At 48.7% G+C, this 26,459-nt stretch overlaps 2 protein-coding genes across 3 annotated transcripts in view; one reads left to right on the top strand and one right to left on the bottom strand.

Moving 5' to 3' along the window:
* The window catches only part of CARD11 (caspase recruitment domain family member 11), a 308,118-nt gene that overhangs the window by 87,112 nt on the left and 194,547 nt on the right, over window positions 1-26,459 (bottom strand). The gene's annotated exons all lie outside the window — the stretch shown is intronic.
* On the top strand, window positions 894-21,746 carry BRAT1 (BRCA1 associated ATM activator 1). 2 transcript variants are annotated; one of them, XM_080981022.1, is made up of 14 exons: window positions 894-1,195; window positions 1,544-1,733; window positions 3,401-3,555; window positions 5,144-5,291; window positions 6,732-7,104; window positions 8,670-8,789; window positions 10,581-10,672; window positions 11,291-11,397; window positions 11,838-12,024; window positions 13,699-13,778; window positions 14,091-14,193; window positions 16,001-16,099; window positions 18,353-18,534; window positions 20,069-21,746. In XM_080981022.1, exons 2-14 carry the CDS (start codon window positions 1,607-1,609, stop codon window positions 20,771-20,773), a joined length of 2,478 nt encoding a protein of 825 aa, XP_080837148.1. In that variant the 5' UTR covers window positions 894-1,195; window positions 1,544-1,606; the 3' UTR covers window positions 20,774-21,746. The 2 variants fall into 2 exon arrangements, with proteins under 2 accessions (XP_080837148.1, XP_080837149.1); XM_080981023.1 differs by having other exon boundaries at window positions 894-1,268.

Here is a 26,459-nt window from a genome sequence, read left to right as displayed (position 1 = left end):
ACTTCTTTGTCAACGTGTGCGCATGTGCATGTAACCAGGGCGGGATTTAGGTTTGATGAGACCCTAAGCTCCTGAAGGTAATGGGGCCCTTTATATGTCCAGCTGTCCTTTGTCAACAAAAAACGGTCGCTGTTTTTTGTGTTGCATATATGCTATACGGTAATTTATGGACCTAATAGGTATCTAAAACCATTTACACATAACAAATAGCTTACACAACACATAACACTTTTGCTGTATGTAGGTTTTATTTTATTTGTTTTTTATCTTATATTTTGGAAATGTACACCCAGGTTTTTTCCCTTTAATTTTTTGGGGGGCGCCAAGTGAGTGGGACCCTAAGCTATAGCTTGTTTAGCTTATATGTCAGTGATGGCCAAACTTGGCCCTCCAGCTGTTTTGGGACTACAATTCCCATCATCCCTGACCACTGGTCCTGTTAGCTAGGGATGATGGGAGTTGTAGTCCCAAAACAGCTGGAGAGCCAAGTTTGGCCATCTTGTCTTCCACAACTTGGTTCCCTCCAGACGTTTTGGACTACGATTCCCATCAGCCCCAGCAAGCTACCACAGGCCTTATGGGCATAGTCGCAGGGGCTGATGGGAGACGTAGTCCAAAACATCTGGAGGTTGGAATAATTCTCTCTTTATAAACTTCTCTGACCCGACTCCGGCAGATCCCTCTGATGCAACCCATGCCCTGCAGTCGCGCCTCGGAAAAAGGCTCTCCTTGCTCTCCACAGATGCTTTGGCTAGCGAGCCTGGAGAAACTCATGCCAAGTGCTGGCAAGGCAGGAATGCGGGAGGCTTCGCTTGCGCTACTGAGCATGCTCACCGCCGAAGATGAACTGCGCATGCCCAGTAGCGCTTGGAAGGGAAACTGGGCAGGTAAGGTGTTTGCGATAGCAGCGCGCGGGGATTTCATTGCAACCCGATCCAAGCCACGTTTGCTCGGAGAGCAAGTCCCGTTTGGTTCAGCGGGGTTCCTCTCCAGGATCGCGGCGTTTGCATGCTTGCTTGGTGAACTCTCCAGAGATTCCTGTGGCTTATTCCCAATTAAAGCAGAAGTGATAGTCGCACAAACTGTTGGGGAGGCTAGTTCTGTGGAAGTCGGTGGCACTTACTTCTGAGTAATCACTGATCGCGCCGGCCGAGCTGTGCGTGCGGAGAGCTGGATTCCTAGGGGACCCCGAGAGGTGCACTTACTGTACTTGATAATAAACTCAAGCTGAACTCGTTGCTTCTGCTGCCTTACTTCTGAGTAAGCAGGTACAGCACTGAGCTGCAATGCTTTGATCACGGAGCAGGAAAGAAGGGGCTTAATGGAACCCGTGAGTCCCACCCCTGATGCTCCCCAGTTTTAGTCAAGTTCACCTCCGTAGCCCTCAAAACAGTAGCTTTGGGTCCGATCCTAAGTGAGAGTGGGTGAAACCAGGTCACTTCGCTGTCATTTGAGTACAGTTGGGATATTAGATTTAAATGCAAGATCCCATGTTCCGGTTTAGTTTCCTCTTCAAAAACAACATGTTTTTCCTGCATTGTAGGTTCTGCCTTGTTCTTATACTCTTTCATGAGGAAAAAACAGAACGGAAAAACCGAGACTCGCCATGGATAGAAAGTGCTCTCAACTTCTGCCTTCAGTATGTACGATTCTGGCAGATCCAAGGCACCCCCTTTCGGATGACACTTGTTTGGAAAAGTTGCTGGATTGGTTTAAGATGCTGATTAACACTGGTAAGTTCCATAGTTAGATGTTTGTTTTGTAAGGCTTCTCTAAAGCGTCACACACGTGCGGAGAGGAACCCACCTCTTGAAAAAAACAAAACAAGGGGCCTTGAGACCATGTGGCCCTCCATATCCCATCAACTTGGAAGGTGGTGGAATGTCCTGCCTTAGAAGTTTTTAAACAGAGGATGGGTGACCATCTACTATTCATTATGTGTTCTGTGGCTGATGGAGGCTGAAGGCCAAGAACATCTGGAGGGCCACAGGATCTCTATCTGGAGCTTGTGATTTTGGCGTTAAGTGGTATAGAAATTGTTTGTTTGTTTATTTATTGCATTTATATCCTACCTTTCTCTCTAAGGAGCTCGAGGTGGCATATGTGGTTTTCTCTCCCCTTCCCCCTTCATTTAAGCCCCACAACAACCCTGTGAGGAAGGTTAGGCTGAGAAGCAGGTCATCCTGTGAAATTCATGGCTGAGTGGGGCTTTGAACTCTGGTCTCGCAGGTCCTAATTCAACACTAACAAATATCTAACCTAGAAAAGAGATCATAAAGAGGTGATAGCCGAAATATTATAATAATAATAATAATTTATTTATACCCCGCCCATCTGGCTGGGTTTCCCCAGCCACTCTGGGCTGCTTCCAACAGAATATAAAAAACAATACAGTGTCAGACATTAAAAACTTCCCTAAACAGGGCCGCCTTCACATGTCTTTTAAAAGTAAAATAGTTGTTTATTGCCTTGATATCTGATAGGAGGGCATTCCACAGGGCAGGCGCTACTACCGAGAAGGCCCTCTGCCTGGTTCCCTGTAACCTCACTTCTCGCAGGGAGGGAACCGCCAGAAGGCCTTCGGCGCTGGACCTCAGTGTCCGGGTAGAACGATGAGGGTGGAGACGCTCCTTCAGGTATACAGCACTGAGGCCGTTTTTAAGGTCAGCACCAACACTTTGAATTGTGCTGGGAAATGTACTGGGAGCCAATGAAGATCATTCAGGACTGGTGTTATATGGTCTCAGCAGCCACTCTCAAGTCACCAGTCTAGCTGCTGCATTCTGGATTAATTGCAGTTTCTGAGTCACCTTCAAAGGTAGTCCCACGTAGAGTGCATTGCAGTAGTCCAAGCAGGAGATAACCAGAGCATGCACCACTCTGGCAAGACAGAAAGTGAAACCAGTGTTCCCCTGCCTGGTGTAATCTGCCCACCCGCCCACAATGTTGTTGGACTCCAACTCCCATCAGTTTCCAGCCAGCATGGCCAACTGTCAGGGATGACAGGGGTTGTCGTATAAAATGTAGTGAGGGCACCAGGTTGTTGTAGTTGATGGAGCAAATTTGCAGCTCCAGAGAACTCAAAGCAGCTGGTTCAAATAGCAAGAAAGGATATTTTGCTTTAAATGTTACGAAGCACTTCCCGAGGGTATAAGGTGTGAAGGGCTGGGGGCATGTGAAATTTCTTAACAGGTTGAGACTGTGTTTCCAGGTAGAGCTAAGGAAATCCCCTGCCTTAAAATACGGAGAGTCAGTGCGGAGAAGACTGAGCAAGGCAGCTTCCTATTGCATCACTAGGACTTAATTCTGAGTAGAGCGCAGAGGCTTTGCCCTACATAAGTTTTGTCTTCTAACTAACCATCTGGTCATTCCCTGCTGGCCCCTCTTTCCCCCCTCCCAGGATCCAGCCTGTTGCTGTTAGAGGAAAACCCGTGTTTGAAGGAGCTGGTCCTGGCTGTGCTCAGACAAGAGGAGCCAAATCCCACCATCCTTTCCTTCGTCCTGAGGCTCACTGGGATATTTGCTGCCTCTGAAAGTAGTTTCCAACACCTGCAGGTCAGTGAAATCTTTAGCACCAGCTTGGCTGCACGAGTTGCTGGAAGGAGGCGTACAAGGTGCCACCCAGCCATCTTAGGAACTCCAGATTTATGTAGGGCTTACTCCTTTTCTTCCCCCTGAAGATACCCTGCAAGGCAGTGGGGGGTTTGGACCTGAGTTTTCCTTCCCCTGGATGGGCTCCCTTCCCAGGTGGACGAGCCCCATCTTCCCCTCACTTCCTTCTACAGTACCTGCAGAAATTGAAGTACTTTATTGTCACTTGTACAACTTGTATACAGTGAGATTACACGAGCACCCCCCACTCAGCTCTCTTAGTCTTAATTCCCCACATTTACTGACGCACACCCACCAAACCCGAAAGTCAGTTGCCCTGTTGTTATCTTTTCATTCAGCAGCCTAACAGCCCAGGATAGAAGCTGTTCTTCACCCTGTTGGTGTGACTAATCCTGCTTCTATATCTTCTGCCTGAAGGCAGGAGATCAAGAAAGTGCCGGCCAGGGTGTGAATCATCCCTGATAATTTTCCTCAACGTTCTTCTTCTATTTCATCCAGCGGATTCACGGGACAGCCCATAATATCTTGTGCTGTATTCACCACTGCCTTCTTGACCGTTGGACCCGCTCTTGGTCTTGCCGGCTCCATCCACCAGAGCCGGTCTTTGCATGCGAGCCTCTCTCACCCTGACCTAGCCACTGTGATCCACGCGACGGTCACTCCAGACTGGATTATTGTAACTCGCTCTACGTGGAGCTGCCCTTGAGACTGACCCAGAAACTCCAGTGGGTGCAGAATGCTGCAGCGAGACTCCTTACTGGGTCTTCGCTGCGAGATCACATTCACCCGGTGCTACACCAGCTGCACTGGCTCCCGGTGGAGTACAGGATCAGGTTTAAGGTGCTGGTTTTAACCTTTAAAGCCCTATACGGCCTAGGACCCTCGTACCTACGGGACCGCCTCTCCTGGTATGCCCCACAGAGAAACTTACGGTCTTCAAATAGAAACATCTTGAAGGTCCCAGGCCACAGAGAAGTTAGGCTGGCCTCAACTAGAGCCAGGGCCTATTCGGCTGTGGCTCTGATCTGGTGGAACACTCTGTCACAAGAGACCAGGGCCCTGCGGGACTTGGCATCTTTCCGCAGGGCCTGCAAGACAGAGCTGTTCCACCAGGCCTTTGGCCAGGGCACAGCCTGACTCCCTCCCTCGGCAATCTTCGCGGAGCTCTGGCCCAATGGTTGCCAGTGGCTTGAATTAATTAATTTTATAATGAATGATTTTAGAGTGTTGTTTATGCTGTACTTTTGTACTGTTTTATTGTTGTTAGCTTCCCTGAGCCTGGCTTCGGCTGGGGAGGGCGGGATATAAATAAAAATTATTATTATTATTATTATTATTATTATTATTAAGCCCCTAACTCGCTGAGGGTTTCGGACCCATCGGTCCAACCCTTAAACTATAACCACCTACAAAGCACAAAAGAGCAGCGCTAGGTTGCATGTGTTTCAGGATTTCCCCCCACGCAGAAATGGACGTTAGTCATAGGTCAGTGACCGTGAGAATCTCCCGCTTTCTTCTGTTCTCGCTTCAGCAGGGAGAAGTCGTCTTTGGTGCCTTTGGAGAAGCGGGGCCTCTGAGCAGTGCATTGTGGGAAGACGTGTCCATCCGGAGCGGCTGGGTGCAGGGTGTTTACAGCATGCTGCGGCACTACAGCGCCTTCCAGTTCTTGTGCAACTCTGGTAAGTGCCAAAATTTATACAGCATCCCTGGGCCTGCCTCTGAGGCACAAGAGGCATCCGTGTCTGGCCATTGCTCCATCCAACTTAGTATTCTCTACACTGCCTAACAGCATCTGTCCAGGGTTTTGGAAGAAGGCTCTCTCTGTCTTACTGGAGAGGTGATCTGCTGCTGAATCGTGGCCGCCCCCCTGAAGGAAGGCAATGGGACCTCCTAAAACTGAAAACCCGTGGCTAACCTGTCCTTTGAATCCTGTTGAGAACATCCTAGCTCCCAAACCTGCAGGGTTGGGGAGCCAGATGTTGTGGGACTACATCTCCCATCATCCGCGACAGTTGCTCACACTCACTGGGGCTGCTGGGAGTTGTAGTCCAACCACATCTGGAGGGCCACAGGCTTTCTCCCACTCCGTCTCCCCCTGCTGCCTGGGCTCCCCTTCCTCTGTTGTTTCTCCTCTGTTGGTTTGTAAGCTCCTAGGGGCAAGGCCTTGTCTTTTGTGAAGCATCATGTGCCCTGATGGCTCTGACATGTAAATCATCACCCTCATAATTCTAGAGCAGATGTCTGGCTTGTAACAATGAGAAAGAGATGGACCTTTGTCTTGGGCCTCGCGCTGCAGCACTCTGATCTCCCCAGCCTTCCTTGGGCCACTTGTTTTCTGGGTCGGCATGCTTTTGTAATGTCTGCTGCCCCTTATGGCTAGTAGGGTCATTTGTTGGGTTATGGAGCTCACTAGCGATTGGAGAAGCGCTGCTGAACAGATGGAAGCTGCCCTTTTTCGCTTTCTCCCTTTCCGATGTTTGTGCTGTGAGTCCTGTTGCTTACGTAGCCAAAACAGCACCACCCACATGCACAAGGGAAGCATCACCCAGATGAAAATGCTGGATGGGAACCAGCATAGTGTAGTGGTTAAGAGCGGTGGACTCGTAATCTGGTGAACCAGGTCCGCGTCTCCGCTCCTCCACATGCAGCTGCTGGGTGACCTTGGGCCAGTCACACTTTTCTGAAGTCTCTCAGCCCCACTCACCTCACAGAGTGTTTGTTGTGGGGGAGGAAGGGAAAGGAGATAGTTAGCCGCTTTGAGACTCCTTTGGGTAGTGATAAAGCGGGATATCAAATCCAAACTCTTATAGTATTCTCCTCCTTCTTCTCTTTTTTCGTTTTGTTTATCACATTGATATCCCACCTTTTCCCTCAAGGAGCTCAAGGTGGTGTACATGGTTATCTTCTTCCCTGTTTCATCCTTACAACAACCTTGTGAGGTAGGCTGGGCTGAGAGTGACTCACCCAAAGTCACCCAGTCAGTTTCATGGCTGCGTGTGGGATTTGAACCCTCCCCTCTGGTCCTAGCCCAGTGCTCAAGCCACTTCTCATCATGGACAGGGGGCACCTTATTACAAAATTATTCTGCACCCTTCTCTCTCTATCTCCCTCAACACCAGGTTCCCTAGATGTGATTTTCGCTCTCCAAGGAGACCCGAGCCTGTTTGTTGCGTCAGGAGCCAACCGCCTTCTCGCTCGCGTGCTCATCTTCTCCGTTCAGTCCGAACCGTCTCGCCTCCTCAGCTCGATGGACTGCGATTGGCCGGCTTGCACTCGAATGATAGTTGCTCGCGTCGAAGAGTCCCTCAAATCCCACTCGGCCTCCCGGGCCAAGCATTCCTTGCAGCTGCTGACGACGTTGTTTGAGCACAACCAGGACACCTGGACTGAACTGCTCTGGTCGCGGATCGCGGGAACGGTGGAGTCCCTCCTGACAGAGGAGCCGCTCCAAGTTGGGCACCAGCTGGTGGATCTGTTCCTCAGCATGGCAAGGTAGGCGCCTGCACAGTGGCTTTCATTAATGTGAGGGGAGGCGAAGGATGGAGAACTCTGTGGTTCTCCAGAGATTGATGGACTCCAGCTTCCATCAGCCCCCAGCCAGAATGGCCAGTGGTCAGGGAAGATAGGAGTTGTAATCCAGCCACCAGTTCCCCAACCTTGATCTATATCAAAGAGGTCTTCCAAGGTTAAAACCAATAGTTTGAGCTATGCTTGGAATAGAATTGGGAGCCATTGGGGAAAAGGAAGACCTGTGGTCCAGCAGCTGCATTGCCAAAAGAAGCTCCAGAGTTCAGTCTCCAACATTTCCAGACCACTGACCAGAAACCCCGGGGAGATGCTGCTAATTGGTGGGAACCTATAGTGGAGAACTGAAGTGAAGGCATGAGGCGGGAGTTGGTAATGCAGGTGAGCTGTGCATAAGCAAGCTGCCAGCTAGCTCTGCTGAGGCTCTTTTTATTAGCACAATATGCAAAACCAGTCAGATACATTTTGGACTGAGCCCTTTACACGTCTTCCAATCACGCGATCGTGGGGGGGGGGGTACAAAGTTATTTTGGCACCTGTTTCCACCATGTCATTTCCTCCTTGAACAATGTATAACAAAGGAGACAAAGGTCACAGACAGGGCACAGCAGACCACTAAGAGAGCAAAGGTTAGATAGGGGGTATGAGGTTCAGACAGCTGTGGCTTGTCTGCGGGTGGAAGTGTGCTCCACACCTGACGGTCATTCCTTCAGAGAACCTTTCCCATCCCTTTGGGACAACCTTCTGGGACCAACAAGCTAGTGGTGGGCGGGGCCAGAGCAAAAGTGGGTGGGGCAGCAGGTGTCAATTTTACCTTTATAGAGTAGGCCAGTTTCTGGACACACTCACACACGGCTCTCTATCCTGCATCCAAGCAAGCAAGAGGCATCATCAGAGGTCAGGGAAACATCCCACCCAGCCAGGCAAAAGTGCTCTGGAGCGAGGAAGTTATGAAGTAGGGTGGCTTGGGGAGAGGCCTTCATTTGCCACAACTCCACCTGCCCCACCCGCCCCCAGGAAGGTTACTCATCTAGGAGAAAGAAAACTCAGATTTTAAATCTCCACTACCTTGTGGGATATCTTTAGCAGAAGAAAAGGCTGAGGAGTAAACCCTACACAAATCAGGAGCGGAGTCTCTAAGACTGTTGGATGGCGCCTTGTACTCCTTCCTGCAACTCCTGCAGCCAAGCTGGTGCCAAACATCTTGCTCTGCTTTCCCTTGGACCACATCAGTGAGGCTTGGCCAGGGGGACGGGTCTTGTCGCCTGGGCAGCCCAGGACCTCCAGATACACTGCCCAAGATTGTGCCTAGAGAGGTCACTTCATTGCTGCTAACACAGCAAAAACAGCACAGGAGGCAAAAGTTATGAGTTCCAGGTTTCTGCAGCCACAGCAGGCGGTGCGATTCTCCAGTGGTTTGATTTCACCCCCAGAGGCACACGCCATGGTCTCTTGAGACAGACTGCTGGCAACAACAAATACATATCTAAAGGTTATGCACGCGCATTAATGCATCTTCCTCCCTCCTGTAGGTCTCCTGCGTTCGGCTGCCCCGAATGCAGCCTCTGGAAGCTGGTGGCACTTGCTCTGAAGACCTTGAGCCTCACTCAGTCGGGCCCTCTGGCCTTGGGACTCCTGAAACTGGAAGCCTGGTAGGGATTTGTTCCCTTCAATGTTAAAGCCCAAACCATTAAGTATTTTGTTCGACCTTGTTTTCCTTTAACAGATAAAATAATAACAATATTTATTATTTATACCCTGCCCATCTGGCTGGGTTTCCCCAGCCACTCTGGGCGGCTCCCAACAGAAGATTAAAAACATGATAAAACATCAAACATTAAAAACTTCCCTAAACAGGGCTGCCTTCAGTTGTCTTCTAAAAGTCAGATAGTTGTTTATTTACTTGACCTCTGAAGGGAGGGTGTTCCACAGGGCAGGCGCCACCACCGAGAAGGCCCTCTGCGTGGTTCCCTGTAACCTCACTTCTTGCAGGGAGGGACCCACCAGAAGGCCCTTGGCGCTGGACCTCAGTGTCTGGGCTGAACGATGGGGGTGGAGACGCTCCTTCAGGTATACTGGGCCGAGGCCATTTAGGGCTTTAAAGGTCAGCACCAACACTTTGAATTGTGTTCGGAAATGTACTTGGGAGCCAATGTAGGTCTTTGAGGACCGGTGTTATGCTTTATTATCATATTTTTGTATTGCATTAGATGGTTATTAGATGTACCGGTACATTTTTTTGTTTCTTCAGCTTGTAAACTGCCTTGAGTATTGTAAGATAGAAAGATGGTATACAAATTAAAAATGATGATGATGGTCTCGGTGGCCACTCCCAGTCACCAGAATCCCTCCTCAAGCCAGCCTTTTCTATGAAGCCATGCTTAACCTCCTAGCTTTCACCCGCAGCTGCAACAAAGTCTAAGGCTGCAGCCCTGTGTACTTTTCACTGAGGAGTAAGACCCATTGAAAGCAATGGAACTTACTTCTGACTAAAATGGCATAGGACTGTGCCCCAAGCACAGGGGAGAGCTGCACGTTCCTTGCTGTTCTTGCCTCTCCTGCTCTCCCACCCTCTCCCCCCTCACAAATTGCAGCTGCAAGCGGGGCTGATACCCAAAACACCTGGCTGGGGAAGGCGGGACTATTGCGTTTGTGCATGCATTTGCATTAATATATGGAATAAAGCTTTGAGGGGAAGTGCGTGGAACAGATCTCGGTGTTTCAGTTTCTGGGAATGGAGTTGAGAGATGACCGAACCTGGGGAGAAAACAACAAAGACCTGATGAAGATTGCACAGGAGAGGTTATATTTTCTAAGAATCATCCGGAAAAATAATCTCTCAAAGGACCTGTTGATGGTATTTTACCATTGTACTTTTGAGAGTGTATTTTGAGAGTGTATTGAGAGTGTCGGTGTGTGTGGTTTGGGAGCTTCACAGTCGGGGAAAAAGCAATTCTGTCCAGGGTTGTAAAGACTGCAGAGAGAAGAATTGGGTGCACTCTTCCCACCTTGGATCAAATCTATGCTTCCAGGTGTCATAAGAAAGCTGCAGAGATAGTGTAGGATAGTGCGCACCCCGGAAATGATCTCTTTCAGCTTCTGCCTTCTGGAAGAAGGTCCAGGGTCATAAAGACTCGGACTAGCTGCCTGAGAAACAGTTTCTATCCAAATGCGATTTTGGTTTTAAACGCAGTGTAAGGAAGTCTCTGTGGGAGTATATTGTATTCAATTATGGGGTATCAGAGTTTTTAGGGGGTTAACCAGGCTGGGGTAGCAGGCTTGTGGGTTTTTGAATGTCTGGTGTAGATTTTTTTCAATTTCGTTGCTCTGTATGGGACAATGACAATAAAGATGATCGTATCGTAACCTACATTAAAACCGCAGAGATGCTGCCTTGCTGCGGATGCAAGAGAGACCTAACCTGCTCCCTCTCCTCCTTCAAGCCCACAGGCAATCCAGGTGCAAGGTCTGGGCCTTTTGCTGCAGCCAATGGGCTGTGTCTTGAGAGGCGCTTCTCCATCCTTAGAATTCCCAGGTGCGTTGCTGAGTTAGGATGCGGCCTCAGAACTCAGTGCTACCAGCCACGGTGGCTCGGCTCTGCCTCCGCGTTAGGAGGCAGCAATTGCTTCCGAATACCAATTGCCGGACGCCACAGGAGGGGAGAGGGCTCTTGTGTTCGGGGCCTGCTTTTGGGCTTCCCTTGGGGGCATCTGCATGGCCACTGTGGGTACAGAATTAGGGGGGCCATAGGCCTGATTCAGCAGGCTCTTCCTAGTTTCTTATGTGCACATATTGAATTAAGCGGGATGGGTGGGTTAAGGGAGCAAAGTACAGTTAACAGGCCCTGAAATACTTCGCCTGGGCCCAGATCCAAAGAACAACAGGCCTTGCTAGAATGTCCCAGGTGGATTCTGCCCCCTTCTGTTGGGGAGTGCACTGGACAAAAATTAACCTCTGCCATCCTGGTACCCTACAACTGCTTTACACTACAACTCCCATCAGCCCCAGCCAGGCTGCTCTAGCTGGAGCTGTTAGGAGTTGTAGTCCAGAATATCTGGTGGGCACCAGCTTGGGGAAGGCTGCTTTTACTAGCCATTTCAGAGAAGCCTTTTGCTCTATTGGTGTCCTCCGGCTTCCCTTTCTCCACTTCCAGGTTTGCCGCCTGAATCTGCCTCTGTGGAGTCTCTTCTGTCCTCCAGGGCCTCGTGTGTCAGTTTCCTGTGCCAGACTCTGGCTCATCTGGAGGAAGTCCAGTATGTGGTAAGATCTAGATAAGCAAAGACCCAACCTCCTTTGGCTCCTCCTTCTCCCTGAGCTTTTTATAGGGAAAAGGTCATTAGAAGAACTTTTAAGAACTGGTGCCTGTACTCACTTATTTTCCTCTTTCCTCCTCTTCTCTCTTTCCTTTTGTGCTGCATCTTTTACATTAAAGGCCGAGTGGGCAGGGACTCTCTTATTATTAATATTTGTAAGCCATGCTGGGAGCCTTTCCTGCCGAAGAGTGGAGGAAAAATCAGCTCTCCAGGCTTTAAATGTACCATCCTTGTGCAGTATTGAGCTGAAACACTTGAGATGCTGAACTCTGGCTTCCTTACTGAATTTTGCCCTTGTGCAGTGGGGCTGCAGCATACTCAGAAGCCTGTGTATAAGACACCTCTAGCAAATTGGCTGAGATTGCATTTATCCCTTTTCTACACCAGGCCTCTCTGGCAGTGGAGTTTCCCCACAAGCCTTTGCTCCAGTCCGTGGTGACTGTGCTGCAGTTCTGCGTTGGCCTCGCCATTCCGGTCTCCCCTCTGGCAGCTAAGATCGGCAACTTCCTGGTCGGCTGCTTCCGAGTTCAGCGGGCAGCCCTGGGCCTCCTGGGAGCTCTGTCTCGCTGGGCAAGTAAGTACAGGAAATTTATTACGGTCAGAGACCAGCTTGAGAAACAGAAATGGAACTTCAATCCCAATAGCAAAACAAACATTTAAAACAATATACAACAATGGGTTTTAAGTTTTAAAGTGCGATGGGCATATAAACACATAAAAACTTTAAAATAGACTACCTTAGAGAAATGACCCAAAGTCGCCCGTGGATCCAGGTTTGGAAATTTTCTTAACAAGATTGAATCGGGGGATGGTCTGCGCCTACAGATCTGTGTGCAGAATCTGGCGACAATCCGGGTCGTCTTGTGGTCTTTGCCTAACAGGAGAAGATTGAATTTTTGCTTTACTGGGAGGTCAGCAAGCCTCATCAGCAGGGGGTCAATGGTTTCTCCCCCTCCCTTGCTATCTCGATGTTCCCTGTCGATTCCAGGGTGACCGCAGCCCTGCAAGAAACCTCCTGGGAGGCAAGGGAAGAACGAGGGCTCCTTTGATGGTCCTTTCCAGCTTCTCACAGGATTGTAGAGTTGGAGGGGTCCCCATTGGTCATTTAGTTCAACCCCCTGCAATGCAGGAATCTCAACGAAAGCCTTCCTGACAGATGACCATCCTACATCTGCTTAAAAACCTCCAAGGAAGGAAGGAGCAGTCAAATACAACATTCCTTGTTTTCCTAGAGTGGACATGCAGGGGGATGTTTGGTCCAGCCAGTCAGAACTTCCTGTCTCCTCCTGGACTGGAGCATACTTCCTCTTGCATGTGACGAGAGGTGGGCGTGACCTTACCTGTGCAGGTAACATAAGCACAAGGCACACAGCCCTTCTCACTCATTCTCCATCTTCCTTTCGTCATCTGAACTGCAGTGACTGCCAGTCTTCAGTCACTGGGATTAACCCCCCATATGGGATAGATCCACATGTATATATCTTTGTAACTAAATCTGCCTTCTGGGATCCAACTGTGAAAAGAATATGAGTAAACTACTTTTATATACTTAACACAAGATTGTGGCATGTTTATTCTTTTAAGAGGGAAATAAGGGATCTTACCAGGAATCTATATTGAGAAGCTTAAACAAGCTAGCAACCAGCTACCCTCTGTGCGTTCAAAGGGGACTGTTAAAACTCTGCTGAGTTATAGATCTTGCAAGTGCAAGTTAGGAAGGATATTAATAAACAATATATCCTCTCCTGCCTCCCTGAACATTCCCACACCCACCACCTCCAGAGAGAGTCTTTTCTACTGTCAAACAGCTTTTACTGTCAGGAAAGTTCTTTCTAATATTTATTTGAATTTCCTTTTCCTGTAACTTGAAGCTGTTGGTTTGGGTGCTTGGCTGTGGAGCAGCAGAAAACAGGCTGGCTCCATCTTCCATGCGGCAGCCCCTGAGACGTTTGAAGCTTGTAACACAAACACAACAGGTTGCAAAATCAGTTGCATTTTTTATGGTGGGGGGCAATTCTGGGACCCCCCCTCATTTGAACCACCCTTCCCTTTAAAATAAACACACACATTCATATTTGTAACTGCCACAGTGAGTTCCAGAGTTCCGTTTAGTTCCTGATTATATATTTTTTCCTTAGTGTTGTATACCGCCCCGGGATCTTTGGTTAAAGGGCAGTATATAAATTGCAAAGTAAATAAATAAGTAAATAAAATAACTTCCAACTGTCCTTCTCTGTGTGTATTTTAGCTTCAGTTTCTGACGAAGTCATGGAACAAATCTTTGACATCCTCCTTGTGTACCTGAAGAGTCCAGACAGCAGCCCTGCTGTGAGTATAGATTCTTGAGTCAGAAGTAGGTGGGAAACGTTTTTCTCTCCCTCTGGTTAATCCCCACAGCAATCCTGTGAGGGAGGCTAGATAGAGAGGCAGTGACTGCGCCCCCCAAGGCCAGTCAGGGATCTTCATGGCGGCTGAGCAGGGGATTTGAGCCCTGGGCTCCCAGGTAGCGGCCAGACCCTCCAACTGCTACACCACATGGGTTCTTCGTTGCAAAAGGAGTGATTTGGGGATGGCCAGAGTAAAAGTACCAGGATGTTGGTCATCCTGGGGGATTTATTTCACAGCATTCCCCTTTTTCAGGTTTTGAAGAAGGCATTCCAAGCAACGCTGAAGTGGCTTCCAAGCACCTCGGAAGCATCTGACTCTGCTGGCGACTTCCAGCGGCACAAACAGTTTCTCAGAGGTAAATTTGCAAGCCTGTTTCTGGCCTAAGTAGCATTACAGCCAGTGTACTGGACATCCGGTGAATCTGAGTGCTGGAAGAACGAGGACTGAGAAAAGAAATTACGGTGGTACCTCAGTTTACGAACTTAATCCGTTCCGGAAGTCCGTTCTTAAACCGAAACTGTTCATAAACCGAGGTGCGCTTTCCCTAATGAGGCCTCCCGCCGCCAGTGCCCTTCCACCGTTCAGATTCTGTTCTTAGACTGCGGTAAAGTTTGCAAACTGGGACACTACTTCCGGTTTTGCGGAGTTTGTAAACCAAATTGTTCGTAAACAGGGCTGTTCTTAAACCGAGGTACCCCTGTACTTCTTTGCCCAGCACGAAGTTAAACTACGGAACTCACCCCCACCCCCACAGGAAGCAGCGATGGTCACCAACCCAGGTGGCTGTAATAATAATAATAATTTATTTATTATTTATACCATGCCCATCTGGCTGGGTTTCCCCAGCCACTCTGGGCGGCTTTCAACAACATATTAAAATACAGTAATGCATCAAACATTAAAAGCTTCCCTAAACAGGGCTGCCTTCAGATGTCTTCTAAAAGACTGGTAGTTGTTTTTCTCTTTGACATCTGGTGGGAGGGCGTTCCACAGGGCGGGCGCCACTACCGAGAAGGCCCTCTGCCTGGTTCCCTGTAGCCTCACTTGTCACAGGGAGGGAACTGCCAGAAGGCCCTCGGTGCTGGACCTCAGCGTCCGGGTAGAACGATGGGGGTGGAGACGCTCCTTCAGATATACTGGACTGAGAAGAGCAGACAAATTATTGAAGGGAGAGAGGGCTCTGGGCTGCCTCCACAGTCAATGCTTCTGAATCCCAGTCGGCGGAAATCGCAGGAGGGGAAAGGGCTTTTGTGCTCAAGTCCTGCTTGTGGGTTTCCCACACGTGTCTGGTTGGCCACCATGAAAACAGGGTGCAGGATTAGATGGGCCACGGGCCTGATCCTGCAGGGCTCTTACGAGATTCTTATTTATGGCAGGGGTGGGGAATCTCAAACCCAGAGCATGAACCTGCTGTAACAAAATGCCACACTGTTCCACTTCTTTTGTGATCTTCCTTCAAAGAGTTCAGTCTGGCCTGGGGACTTTCACTTGTCTTCACCCCCAGATGCAGATGGGGTTGTAACTTACAGTGCCGTCCTACTCAGAAGTGACCCCCAGGTAACAGAAGTCACTGGGTTAAAGCTGACTGAAAGTCCAGAGGCAGCATTATAATCAATTTACGATGGGGTGGAAGGTATATAGGCTATGAAGGACTTGCTCACACATTTATTGACAGCTGCATGAGTTATTATAGCTAGGAAGTGGAAGGGGCAAGCAGAATATAAAATGGAAGAACGGTATAAAGAGGTGTGGGGTATAGCTATTAATGATAAATTGACATGTACCATTAAGGTAAGATGTGGAATATGCAGGAGAAATTATTTTGAGGAGATACGGAGGGTGTTTCTAGAATTTGTACTGTTAAAAGGGAAAGGGGGTCAAACCATCGCAAGAGGTGTTGAAATTTTGGGAGGTTGGGTAGTTACAATGGAATGGTCTCGGTGGCGGGGTGCACATTTTTATTTTTATTTATTTATGATTATAACTTTGTCAAAATAAAATCAAAAATTTAAATTTAAAAGGGGGGGGGGGAGAAGTGACCCCCATTCAGTTCAATGGGACTTTACTCACAATGTGTAAAGCTTGGCAGACTTGACGTTGTTTCATAAGCTGCAACAGTTCTGTCTGTGACGCCCTCTCTGTCTCCCACCCCCTTGGAGCAGACATGCTGCCCATCTTGCAGAAGCGCATGCACAGCCCCAGCTGGGAAGTGCGCGACTCGGCCCTGGAGCATCTCACGCAAGCGATGAAGCGCCTGAGAGGTAAGTGCAGGGAAGGCAGAACCTGTAGGCAGGGAGCACAGCTGGGTGACGAAGGAGCAGTCCGCCTTAGAAGCATAGAGTGAGTGGCAGAGACCCTGAGCATCCTCTGGTCCAACCCGCTTCAATGCGGGAATCTCAGCTAAAGCATCCGTGACAGACAGCCATCCAGCCTCTCCTTAGGAACTGCCAAGGAAGGAGAGTCCACAACCATCAATGGGCTTGATGAGCTAAAACAGGAGACAGGGCCGTCTTTCCCCGGGGGTGCAAGGGGTGCGGTCACCCAGGCACCGAATTCTGGTGGGCGCCAGGCTAAGCTCTTAACTATCTACCTGTTACAAAATAATAAATAATTTTGATCAAGCTAGAAAAACAAAACACATACATTGGTACCTCAGGTTACATACGCTTCAGGTTACATATGCTTCAGGTTACAGACTCCGCTAACCCAGAAATAGTTAAGAACTTTGCTTCAGGATGAGAACAGAAATTGTGCAGCGGCAGCGGGAGGCCCCATTCGCTAAAGTGGGGCTACAGGTTAAGAACAGTTTGAGGTTAAGAACGGAACGAATTAAGTACTTAACCCGAGATACCACTGTATATACCTAGGTATTACCGAAATGTATACCTACTGTTTCACTAAAGGACTTTCAACTTTGTGCGCTCATTTACCAAATATGCGCCGTGGCAGTGGTGGCGCTTGTAATTCACAATGGCGGCGCTTGTCAGACTCAACGACGGCGCTTGTCATTCTCAACGGTGCCATGCACACGAAATTGACTAAATTTGGGGGCGCTGGGCAGATCTTTGCACCCCGGTGGCACATATGCTAAAGATGGCCCTGACAAAAGAGGAGGACTGCTGGCCCAACCTGGTCTGCCAGGCTTTTCCTTGTGACTCGCCAGGGCATTTTGGGCTGGCCCTGCTCTTCTGCTCTACACTTCATGTCATGTGTGGTGGCCAGGCTGGGTGGGCATGATGGGAGTTGTAGTCCAAAACAGCTGGAAGGCTTGATTAATCCTTGCATTCACTGCAGTTTTAGAACGGAGGTGTGTTTTCCCCCCTAAAAGCTCTGGGAAAATTGTTTTCATGGCTCCCTGTATTATAAAAAATATTTCAGGAGCCATGTTGCTATCTGCTAAGATACAGTGGTACCTCGCAAGACGAATGCCTCACAAGACGAAAAACGCGCAAGACGAAAGAGTTTTCCGTTTTTTGAGTCGTTCCGCAAGACGAATTTCCCTATGGGCTTGCTTCGCAAGACGAAACGTCTTGTGAGTTCTTGCGAGTTTGTTTCCTTTTTCTTAAAGCCGCTAAGCCGTTAATAGCCGCTAAGCTGCTAATAGCCGTGCTTCGCAAGACGAAAAAACCGCAAGACGAAGAGACTCGCGGAACGGATTAATTTTGTCTTGCGAGGCACCACTGTAAGGCTTTTGGCTTCATGCGTTTTGTGTGTGCTGCTACGGAAAGGGTGTTTTAGTGGAGCTGTGTTTATAATTTCTTTTAACCAGTACGTCACCCAGACAACTTCACTTATTGGGTGAATTATAAACGGAGTCAGTAAATAAAATGCATGCCTTGATTGGGGGTGGAGAAGGAGAGGATAGGGGGAAAGTGGGGGTTCTCACACTTCATGAGCTTCTGGTTGGGGGCTTTTTCTGCCCATGAGCTCCCGGTTAGCTGACACTTCCTTGCCAGGAATGTCTCAGCAAAAAGAATTCCTGGCTGCACACCTGCCTCCGCCCCTGCCTTTGGGCTTTGCAATGACAACGTAAGGGGAGTCTGGCTGCTGGCCAGGCAGAAGGCCCATTGAGTCCAGTATCGTGTTCTCGCAGTCGGTCAGCTCATAAGCTAGGCATGAGTAAAAGAACCCACTCCCTGCTTGTGATTCTCAGCATCTGGCAATCAGAGGCGTACAAGCCATCTACAGCTTTATTCCCCCTTGATTTTGTCACCCTGTTTTAAAGCCGTTCCGGTTGGTGACTTTAAATGCACACCAGAAGCGGCTGCAACAAAATGTTGTAGCGTGGAACGCTTCCCTCTTCAAGATTCCAGGCATCAGTACATCTGATGGAGCGAATTATGACCTCTGTGCGCTGCGGGGGCCAGTCTGGAGACTGTGAGCCTTCCTAGGAAGCCTGTGTGCTCTTGGCAAGATCTGTCCAGGGCCAGGCATTTGCTTTAATGGTAGGGACAGAGGGCTGATGGGATCAGGCACTGTTTATTTTTTCCCTTTTTGTTTTCATCTCTACACAGGACAGGAGTGGTTCTGGCAAGAGCTTCTCTCTTCGGAAGTGCTGCCGCTGGCAGAGGGCCTCCTGGCCGACCCAGAGAGCTACGTGCGAGCCAGTGCGGTGGAAGCCTTGGGGCAGTTTTCCTTGCTTGCTAGCGCTGACTCGAAGAAGCCCGGCTCAGAGAACAATGGCAGCAACAAAGAGGTACAGTCCTCTTTGCTGAGCACGTTTTTGTCCCTGCCTTTTCACGCGGCGAGGCGGGGGGCCGCATTCAGACAGGAAGACTACAGCTCTGTTTACAGGGGGGGCGGGCCCGCTTTGGGTGGGTTTCCCCTGAAAGGGCAGCCTAGAAATACAGTCGTACCTTGGAAGTCGAACGGAATCCGTCCCGGAAGTCTGTCCGACTTCCAGAACGTTCAAAAACCAAAGTGCAGCTCCTGCAGCCAATTGGAAGCCTCGCCGGACGTTCGGCTTCTGAAAGAACATTAAAAAAACCAGAACAGTCACTTCCAGGTTTTGATTGTTCAGGAGCCAAAATGTTGGGAGAACGAGGCTGTTCGACTTCCAAGGTACGACTGTACTATGAAGCAATAGATAGGATATTGAAACAAAACCCAGCTGCTAGGAGATCGGTAGGTGTGCAGCGATTGGAGCTCATCGCACCAATCTTACACCAACTGCAATGGTTAATTCTTGGTTTAATTCAATGGTTAATTCTTTTAGAATCACAGAATCTTAGAGCTGGAAGGGACTCCCGAGGGTCATCTAGACCAACCCCCCTGCAGTGCAGGAATGTCAACTTAAAGCATCCCTGCCAGGTGTATGAACCCTTGCAGGGTGCAGTACTCCTGTTCAGCATTCCATGGCCTTTGCCAGAACACTCCATTCTCTCTTCCCTCTGGTTTTCTCTTCACCCCCTTCCCCCCCAAAATCAGCCAACATGAAATGGCCACTCAGCACACTCAGTCCTCACTGGGCTGTTTGGGCCCCACCCCACAACTTTAGGGTTCAACACATCCTGCAAATACTTCTTTGTATTTCTGCAGACCTTGTGGGGTGGTGGTTTTGGCTGTATAAGGAGAATGGATTTGGCTGTAGTAGTAGTAATAATAATAATAATAAATTTTATTTATACCCCGCCCTCCCCAGCCAAGACTGGGCTCAGGGCGGCCAACAACCGATATAAAAACAAATTGATTGAAATACAACTTAAAAAACAAGATTAAAATACAACATTAAAATATTAAAACATTAAAATGCAGCCTCATTTCAATGGAAACTCAAATCAAAAACTTTTTTGGGGATGAAAACGTCAAATCCTCACCAAGGCTAACTATCCAGACTGGTCCTACATGGACCAGAAAAAAGCCAGGGAAGTCCCCAAATAGGAGTTCCATCACAGGAGGAGAAAGGGAAAAAAGAAAGAGGGGAAGGAAATCAAACTGATTCCAAGCCAAAGGCCAGGCGGAATAACTCCGTCTTACAGGCCCTGCAGAAAGAAATCAGATCCTGCAGGGCCCTGGTCTCATGAGCCAGTGTTGAAAAGGCCCTGGCTCTGGTTGAGGCTAATCTAACTCTAACTTGTATAAGGAGAATGGGTTTGCTTTGGTAGGGGAAGAATGCGCACCATGTTTCCCTGGTGCCGCAGGAGTTAACACGATGTGGGTTTCTCCCCCCCACCTAGCATAGCTTGCAAACAGTTTTCAGATCCCCCCCATCTCTTCTCCTTGTCTTTAAGGCCAGCGTTGGGGCTCGCTTGCAGGAAATCCTATCCGCTGACTCCGAAGGCTTCCCCCGCAGAGCTGTGATCCGCGTCTTCATTGACTGGCTACGGGACGGCCACCCGGAAGTCCTGGCTGACCCTGAGCAGTTTGTTTCCAGAGCGATCCAAGCCGTGGACAGAGACTTGGACTGGGAAGTCAAGGTCAGCGGCTTGGAACTGGCCAAGGTTTTTGCTGCCAAATGTCTTGGGCTCTCCGACTGCCCGTACGCCGCTGACTCATCACCTGCCAGCCAGGCTGCCCGTCGCCTCAAATTGCTGGAGGCGTTTTGCCGAGTGAAGCTCTTTGAGTTCCTCTTTGGAGCCCTGTATGACTGCGACAGGCCAGTGGCGCTGAAAGCCTGCGAGATCCTTTTAGCCGTGAAATCCAAGATTTGCAAAGACAGCCGCCTGGAGGAGAGCAGCTTGGAACTGGGCAGCACGTCTCAGCAGCGGGAGGAGAAACAGAGGGAAGAACTGATCCTTCCTGCTGGAGAGTCGGCTAAAAGGATTTCCCAGGATCCAGAGTGCCTGATCCTTTTCTTAGAGACGACGGACCTGGAGGGTTTGCAGAGATCTTTAGACAGGAGCAGCGATCACCTGGAAAAGAGCCCCCAGTCGCTCTTGCAGGATATCCTCTCCGCTGCAGGGAATACGGAAGATAATGAAGCAGATTGCTACTGACAGCTTTCCAAAACGGAACTGATCCTTGGGGAGGGCTAGACCCAGCCGACCCTCCCCTGACCCCAAAAACTTAAAAGACCACTTTGCAAAAAAACCCCATGTCTTCCTGCTCAACGGGCACCGTCATGTAGGGATTAGTATGAAACCCATCTGGAGGAAGACAGCTCTGATGCAAATCTGAGAGGGGGGGCGGGAATCAAAGCGGAGCTAAAACTCACACAAGAAAATCAAGAGATGCCCAAGCCAGGAGCGACTGACGAGATTATGACAAGCGTATGATTGTTGATTTGTAGAACATCACCAAAGTCAGGTGAGAAAGTTGTGGCCCTCCAGATGTTGCTGGACTGCAACTCCCATCATCTCTCACCACTGGCCATGCTGGCTGAATCTTATGGTAGTCGGGAGTCCAGCTTTTGGCGGGGCACTGGCTCTCCACCCCTGGTTTAAAATGCAAAACTCAGTCAAACCCAGGTGGATCCGCCTTGAAATAAGGAAACTGCGTCGCATTTTAAGCCAGCACCACACAATTAATAAAGTCTTCAGGAGCCCATACTGCCAAAAGCTTGCAATTTCTAATGAACAAAGTATTCCGCGCAGATACTGAGACGTTTCAGGGTGGATCTGCAAACGACATGACTGGATTTTGTACTTGTGCGCAGTGAGAGTTCCTGACGTCTCCTTTCGATGCACAGAGCTGTGCGTAAGCAGCGTTTGACTACCAAGTTCAAGTCTAGAGGCCCTGCGTGTACCTTTCAGACTTCAGGCAGAATTGCACACGGGTTTCCAAGTGTTCCCTTTGGCCGAGCAGCTTTGTACCTTTATAGCTCAGTCCTCCCTTTTGAAAGCATTGCAGCCAGGTTGGTCCAATTGAGTTTGAGGCTCGTTACTTGCTGGCTGTTGCCTTTGCAGAGCAAGGATTGGCGAGGAAGGATTTGTTTTATTACCAATTAAAGTTTGTTTTTTAAAAAACAAACGTTTTTGTCAAGCTCAGACTGGATGGCTTGTCTGTGCGTGTTCCAAACCTTGCTTTCTGCGGCTAAGATAGTAAGTTCTTTCAAGAAGAGTTTTTTGGGAGGGCCAGCTTTGAATGCAGAAGGCATGCAGGTGTCTGTCAATCTTTGGCATCTCCAGGTAGGGCTTGGAGAGACCCTTCTGACAACCTTGGATAGCATCTGTCATTCAGTATAGACAGCAGTGGGCTGGATAGATAATGGTCCCCCTTCCTATAAGCTTCTTAAATTGCTAAGATCTTGATGCATTTTGAGTTTGGACCATGGGCGTAACCAAGGAGAGGCAAGGGGGCAGCTGCCCCACCTAAATCAAGTAAATCAATGAAAATACTTAAATTAGCAGGTTCTTGCCACCTAACATGAAGCCTGCCCCCCACCCCCCAAAATTCCTGGCCTATGCCCATGGTTTGGAAGCCAGCTTACCAAGAGTTTTGGGGGTTTGAATGATGCTAAGCCTGAAACCTTCAACACACTCGCTAGGGAGCAGGCCCCATTGCACTCAGTGGGGCTTGCTCCTGAGTAAACCTGTTTATGCTTGCACTGGAAGAGCAGAAGCCACATCTTGATCCTCCAAGGAGCACAAGTCGCCAGCTAGTTTCTTTTGCAGAATCAAACGTGGGGAGGGTCGGGCAATGCTTTTCCAAAGCTCCGCTGGATTTTGGTGAGGGGCGCCTAGGGAAATGCCTCCAGCCGGGTCTGTCATATCTCAATTAGCTTGCAAACACGTGAAGATCCCTTATGCCAGCTTCTCCAACCTGGGAAATACGTTTGGGTGGTGGGAGTTCAAAGCATCTAGAGGACACTAGGATGGAGGAATGTTGCCTTACACCATCCATGCAGCCCAGCATTGCAACCAGCAACAGCTGTCCAAAAGTGTTTTCCCTCTTCAATCCTTTAAGAGCATGAGAGGAGCCTGCAGCTGGATCAGGCCAATGGCCCGTCTAGTCCAGCATCCTGTTCTCACAGTGGCCAACCAGATAATAATAATAATTTATTATTTTAACCTTCCCATCTCGCTGGGCTTCCCCAGCCACTCTGGGTGGCTTCCAACAAAATATTAAAATACCGTAATGCATCAAACATTAAAAGCTTCCCTAAACAGGCTGCCTTCAGATGACTTCTAAAAGACTGGTAGTTGTTGTTCTCTTTGACATCTGGTGGGAGGGCGTTCCACAGGGTGGGCGCCACCACCGAGAAGGCCCTCTGCCTGGTTCCCTGTAACTTGGCTTCTCGCAGGGAGGTAACTGCCAGAAGGCCCTCTGTGCTGGACCTCAGTGTCTGGGCAGAACGATGGGGGTGGAGACGCTCCTTCAGATATACTGGACTGAGGCCGTTTAGGGCTTTAAAGGTCAGCACCAACACTTTGAATTGTGCTCGGAAACCCGCAAGCATGACCTGAGCACTAGAGCAACAGTCTCCTCCTGTGGCTTCCAGCACCTGTCTTTCAGAAGCCTTGCTGCCTTCCAGCACAGTCATTGTGGATAGTAGCCACCACGATAGCCCTCTCCACCACAAATTGGTCCAATCCTCTTCTAAAGGTTCTAGTGTTGACTGTGGAATTAACTCTGGGGCCTTCTGCTTGCAAGAATGATGCTCTCTTCACTGGGCCTCCCCAGTTAGACTACAGCCTAGGTCAGGCACCCAAATAAACTCGCTCACAAAATGAGTAAGCTTCTCCAGGGTTTGCGACTGGACATTCCTAGCCCTCGCTAGAGTTCATGGTGACGGAATATGGGCACATCTGCATGCAAGACAGATGCTCTAGCAGTAAGAAGCCTCTTTCCGTAATGCAGGTGGTTGTTTTGGAGAGGGAGTGGGCTGGATTAGATCATTTCCTAACAAGACCTACATTTTGAAAACGCGCCTCCTCAAAATCGCAGCCGAGCAGAAAAGATCAAGCATTTTAACTGTCGGCAAAGAATCCCCTCAACCTCCAGTCTGCGCACTTTGCTGGTGCATTTAATAAGACGCCAGAAGAGAAAAAAGCCAGTGGGGGATTTGGGCTCGCACCGCCCTTAGAGGCCAGATCCTGCCCCCGCTCGAGTCTGCGGGGCTTTTGCAGCTCACTTCAACAAGAGCTGGGCCTGGCTCCTCGTTACCAATGCAAATTCTACGTAAAATCACATTAAGAAATCCTGAAGCGCAAAATGATAACAGTTTCTGCTCACGCTGCCAGGATTCCCCAGGCACGGGAACAGCCACGAGGCATGAATTAATACCCAGAGAGATGAACCCTGCTGCAAGGTGCAGTTTAATTCTGAAAGGGCAAAAGCTAAGCCAATAACAAGCAGTCCCAGAGACTGAGAACAACTGCATCTCTTAAACCGCAGGAAGCAGAGAGGCAGGAGGATAATAATAATAATAATAATAATAATTAATAATGCTATGACTATTTATTTGTAGCATTTCTATCCTACCCTTCATTCAAGGGTGGCATCTGTGACTATCCCACCCCAACCCTGTTTTATCCCTCACAACAACCCTGGGAGGTAGGTTAGGAGACACTGACTGGTCACGGACTTCCAGTGAGCTTCATGGCTGAGCTTGAAATTGGGTCTCTCTACTCTGAGTCCATTTATATACTATCATAACCATCCATAAGTTTATTGTGCTAGCCAAAGGCCTTGGCAATTTCATAATTGCCAAACTGCAACCATAGTAAAAACACACCAATAATATAAAATAAACACCAGGGATAAGAAGAGAGGTCAGAAAAACCATCAGCTAGCTCAAAGCTAGCTCAGCTTCAGATCACACCTCCAAGTCCCCAGAACAACTTGCAGCAATGTTATCTAACCCTCTGTTACAAATCTTTTTTTGTGGGCAGTGCATAAGGAAGGCCTTCATGTGTCACTGAGCTATTAGTGACTCTCAAGAGAAACTGAACCATTTGCACTGAATTGTACCTACTGCCATGTACAAGCAAGGATTCTGGAAACTGATATATTGGATCCCTGTATAAGGGGCAAATTAACCAAATAATGCACAATGTATTCCGCCTGTAGCTGTACAGTGGTACCTCGGGTTACATACACTTCAAGTTACATACGCTTCAGGTTACAGACTCCGCTAACCCAGAAATAGTGCTTCAGGTTAAGAACTCTGCTTCAGGATGAGGACAGAAATCGTGCTCTGGCGGCACGGCAGCAGCAGGAGGCTCCATTAGCTAAAGTGGTGCTTCAAGTTAAGAACAGTTTCAGGTTAAGAACGGACCTCCGGAACGAATTAAGTACTTAACCCGAGGTACCACTGTATACAAAACCTGCCATCATACGGGACCTTACGATAGCGACCGTCCAAGACTGCAGAAGGCATCAACTGAATTCACATCTCAACAAAAGCATTTCTTACAAAGAAAGGCTTGGGTTTAGTCAAATAATAGGCTCCAAAATACTCAGTTTTCAAAAATGGGTACTGTGGATAAAAATTAATTGCATGCCCCTTCCAGATTCTATCTACGTATATATCTACCAAGAAGAGCTGTATTCTGCAGTCTGTACAGTAAGCCCACTAAGCAAATGTTAATGTTTGCTTATCTTCTATCTTTATTTAGCTTTTGCTAACAGGGAGGAACAAGCCACATCACAGGTTATCCTACTGATCACACGCATACAATGTTTTCTGAGATTCCACCAGGTAAAGGCAGTTTCAGGTTGCTCTTAAGAGGGTAGTAAAAGTCCTGTGGCTGGATTAGGGCAATGGTCACTCTAGCCTAAGGTTACCAGACATCGCCGTTTCCTGGGGACAGTCCCCAGATTTACAAATCAGTCCCCACACAAAATCCATTGAAGTTGAAAAGTGTCCCTGGATTCATTGAAAAAAATCTGGTAACCTTACTCTAGTCCAAAATCTTGTTTTCATGGTGGCCAACCAGATGCCCTCCCAGGAAACCCACAAGCAAGACCTGAGTGCCAAAAACCCTCTTCCCACTTGTGATATATATATATATAGAGAGAGAGAGAGAGAGAGAGAGAGAGAGAGAAGACTGTGCATGCAGCTTGGAAACTTCAGCCTGGCAGGAGCTGGGTGCAAATTACAGCATAGACACTAGGGGGGGGGGGCTACTTTCCTCTACTCCCAATTAACCTCCATCTCCAGTGCCTGCCCTGTGACAGCGCCAGTGGTATGCCCCCAGCTCTCAGGTTTGGGTTCTGAAATCTCAGGATCTGGGATGTTCCTGACCTGGCAACTCTAGACTGGTATCCAGAACTGAGCTTCCTTTTCCGAGGCAGCAACACGTAGATCAACAAACTCCTTTCTCTTCTCCATCCAGTAGGCAACCCTTCCCTCAGACTCTTAATAAGCAGTGTTTAATTAAGGAATCATTTTCTGACCAGAAGAGGAAGACTTGGATCTCCACAGGCTTTCATTCAGGCAGAGATTATTAACTGGGCAGGAGGAGATGATTCAAAGCAAAGAGACATAGCCACTTAACTGCCTACTTTCAAAGGCCGGAAGGGAGGAAGCAGCTCAGCACTCCCTAAGGGACAGATTCCAAGCCCCCACAACAGCTAACACCCAAACCTAACACTAGAGTCCTGCTGGACCAGACCAAAGGTCCATCTAAGTCCAATATTCTGTTTCCAATAGCAGTTAGTTACAAATTAATTAATACAAAAATATAAGCTAAAACCAACAATTTTAAAAGCATCCATCTGTCTGAAGCGCCTCCAGGG

Source organism: Podarcis pityusensis (assembly GCF_964106645.2).
Source record: "Podarcis pityusensis genome assembly, chromosome: 14".
NCBI lineage: Eukaryota > Metazoa > Chordata > Lepidosauria > Squamata > Lacertidae > Podarcis > Podarcis pityusensis.
The sequence above is the reverse complement of the archived record's forward strand: the minus strand, read 5'-3'. Positions and strand labels throughout refer to the sequence as shown.

Excerpts from the sequence above, each read along its gene's own strand:
- BRAT1 (XM_080981022.1), top strand. The coding sequence starts at position 1,607 with ATGGATAGAAAGTGCTCTCAACTTCTGCCTTCAGTATGTACGATTCTG. Across the intron at positions 7,105-8,669 it reads CTGTTCCTCAGCATGGCAAG|GTCTCCTGCGTTCGGCTGCC; the intron begins GTAGGCGCCTGC and ends TCCCTCCTGTAG. Across the intron at positions 18,535-20,068 it reads ACAATGGCAGCAACAAAGAG|GCCAGCGTTGGGGCTCGCTT; the intron begins GTACAGTCCTCT and ends CTTGTCTTTAAG.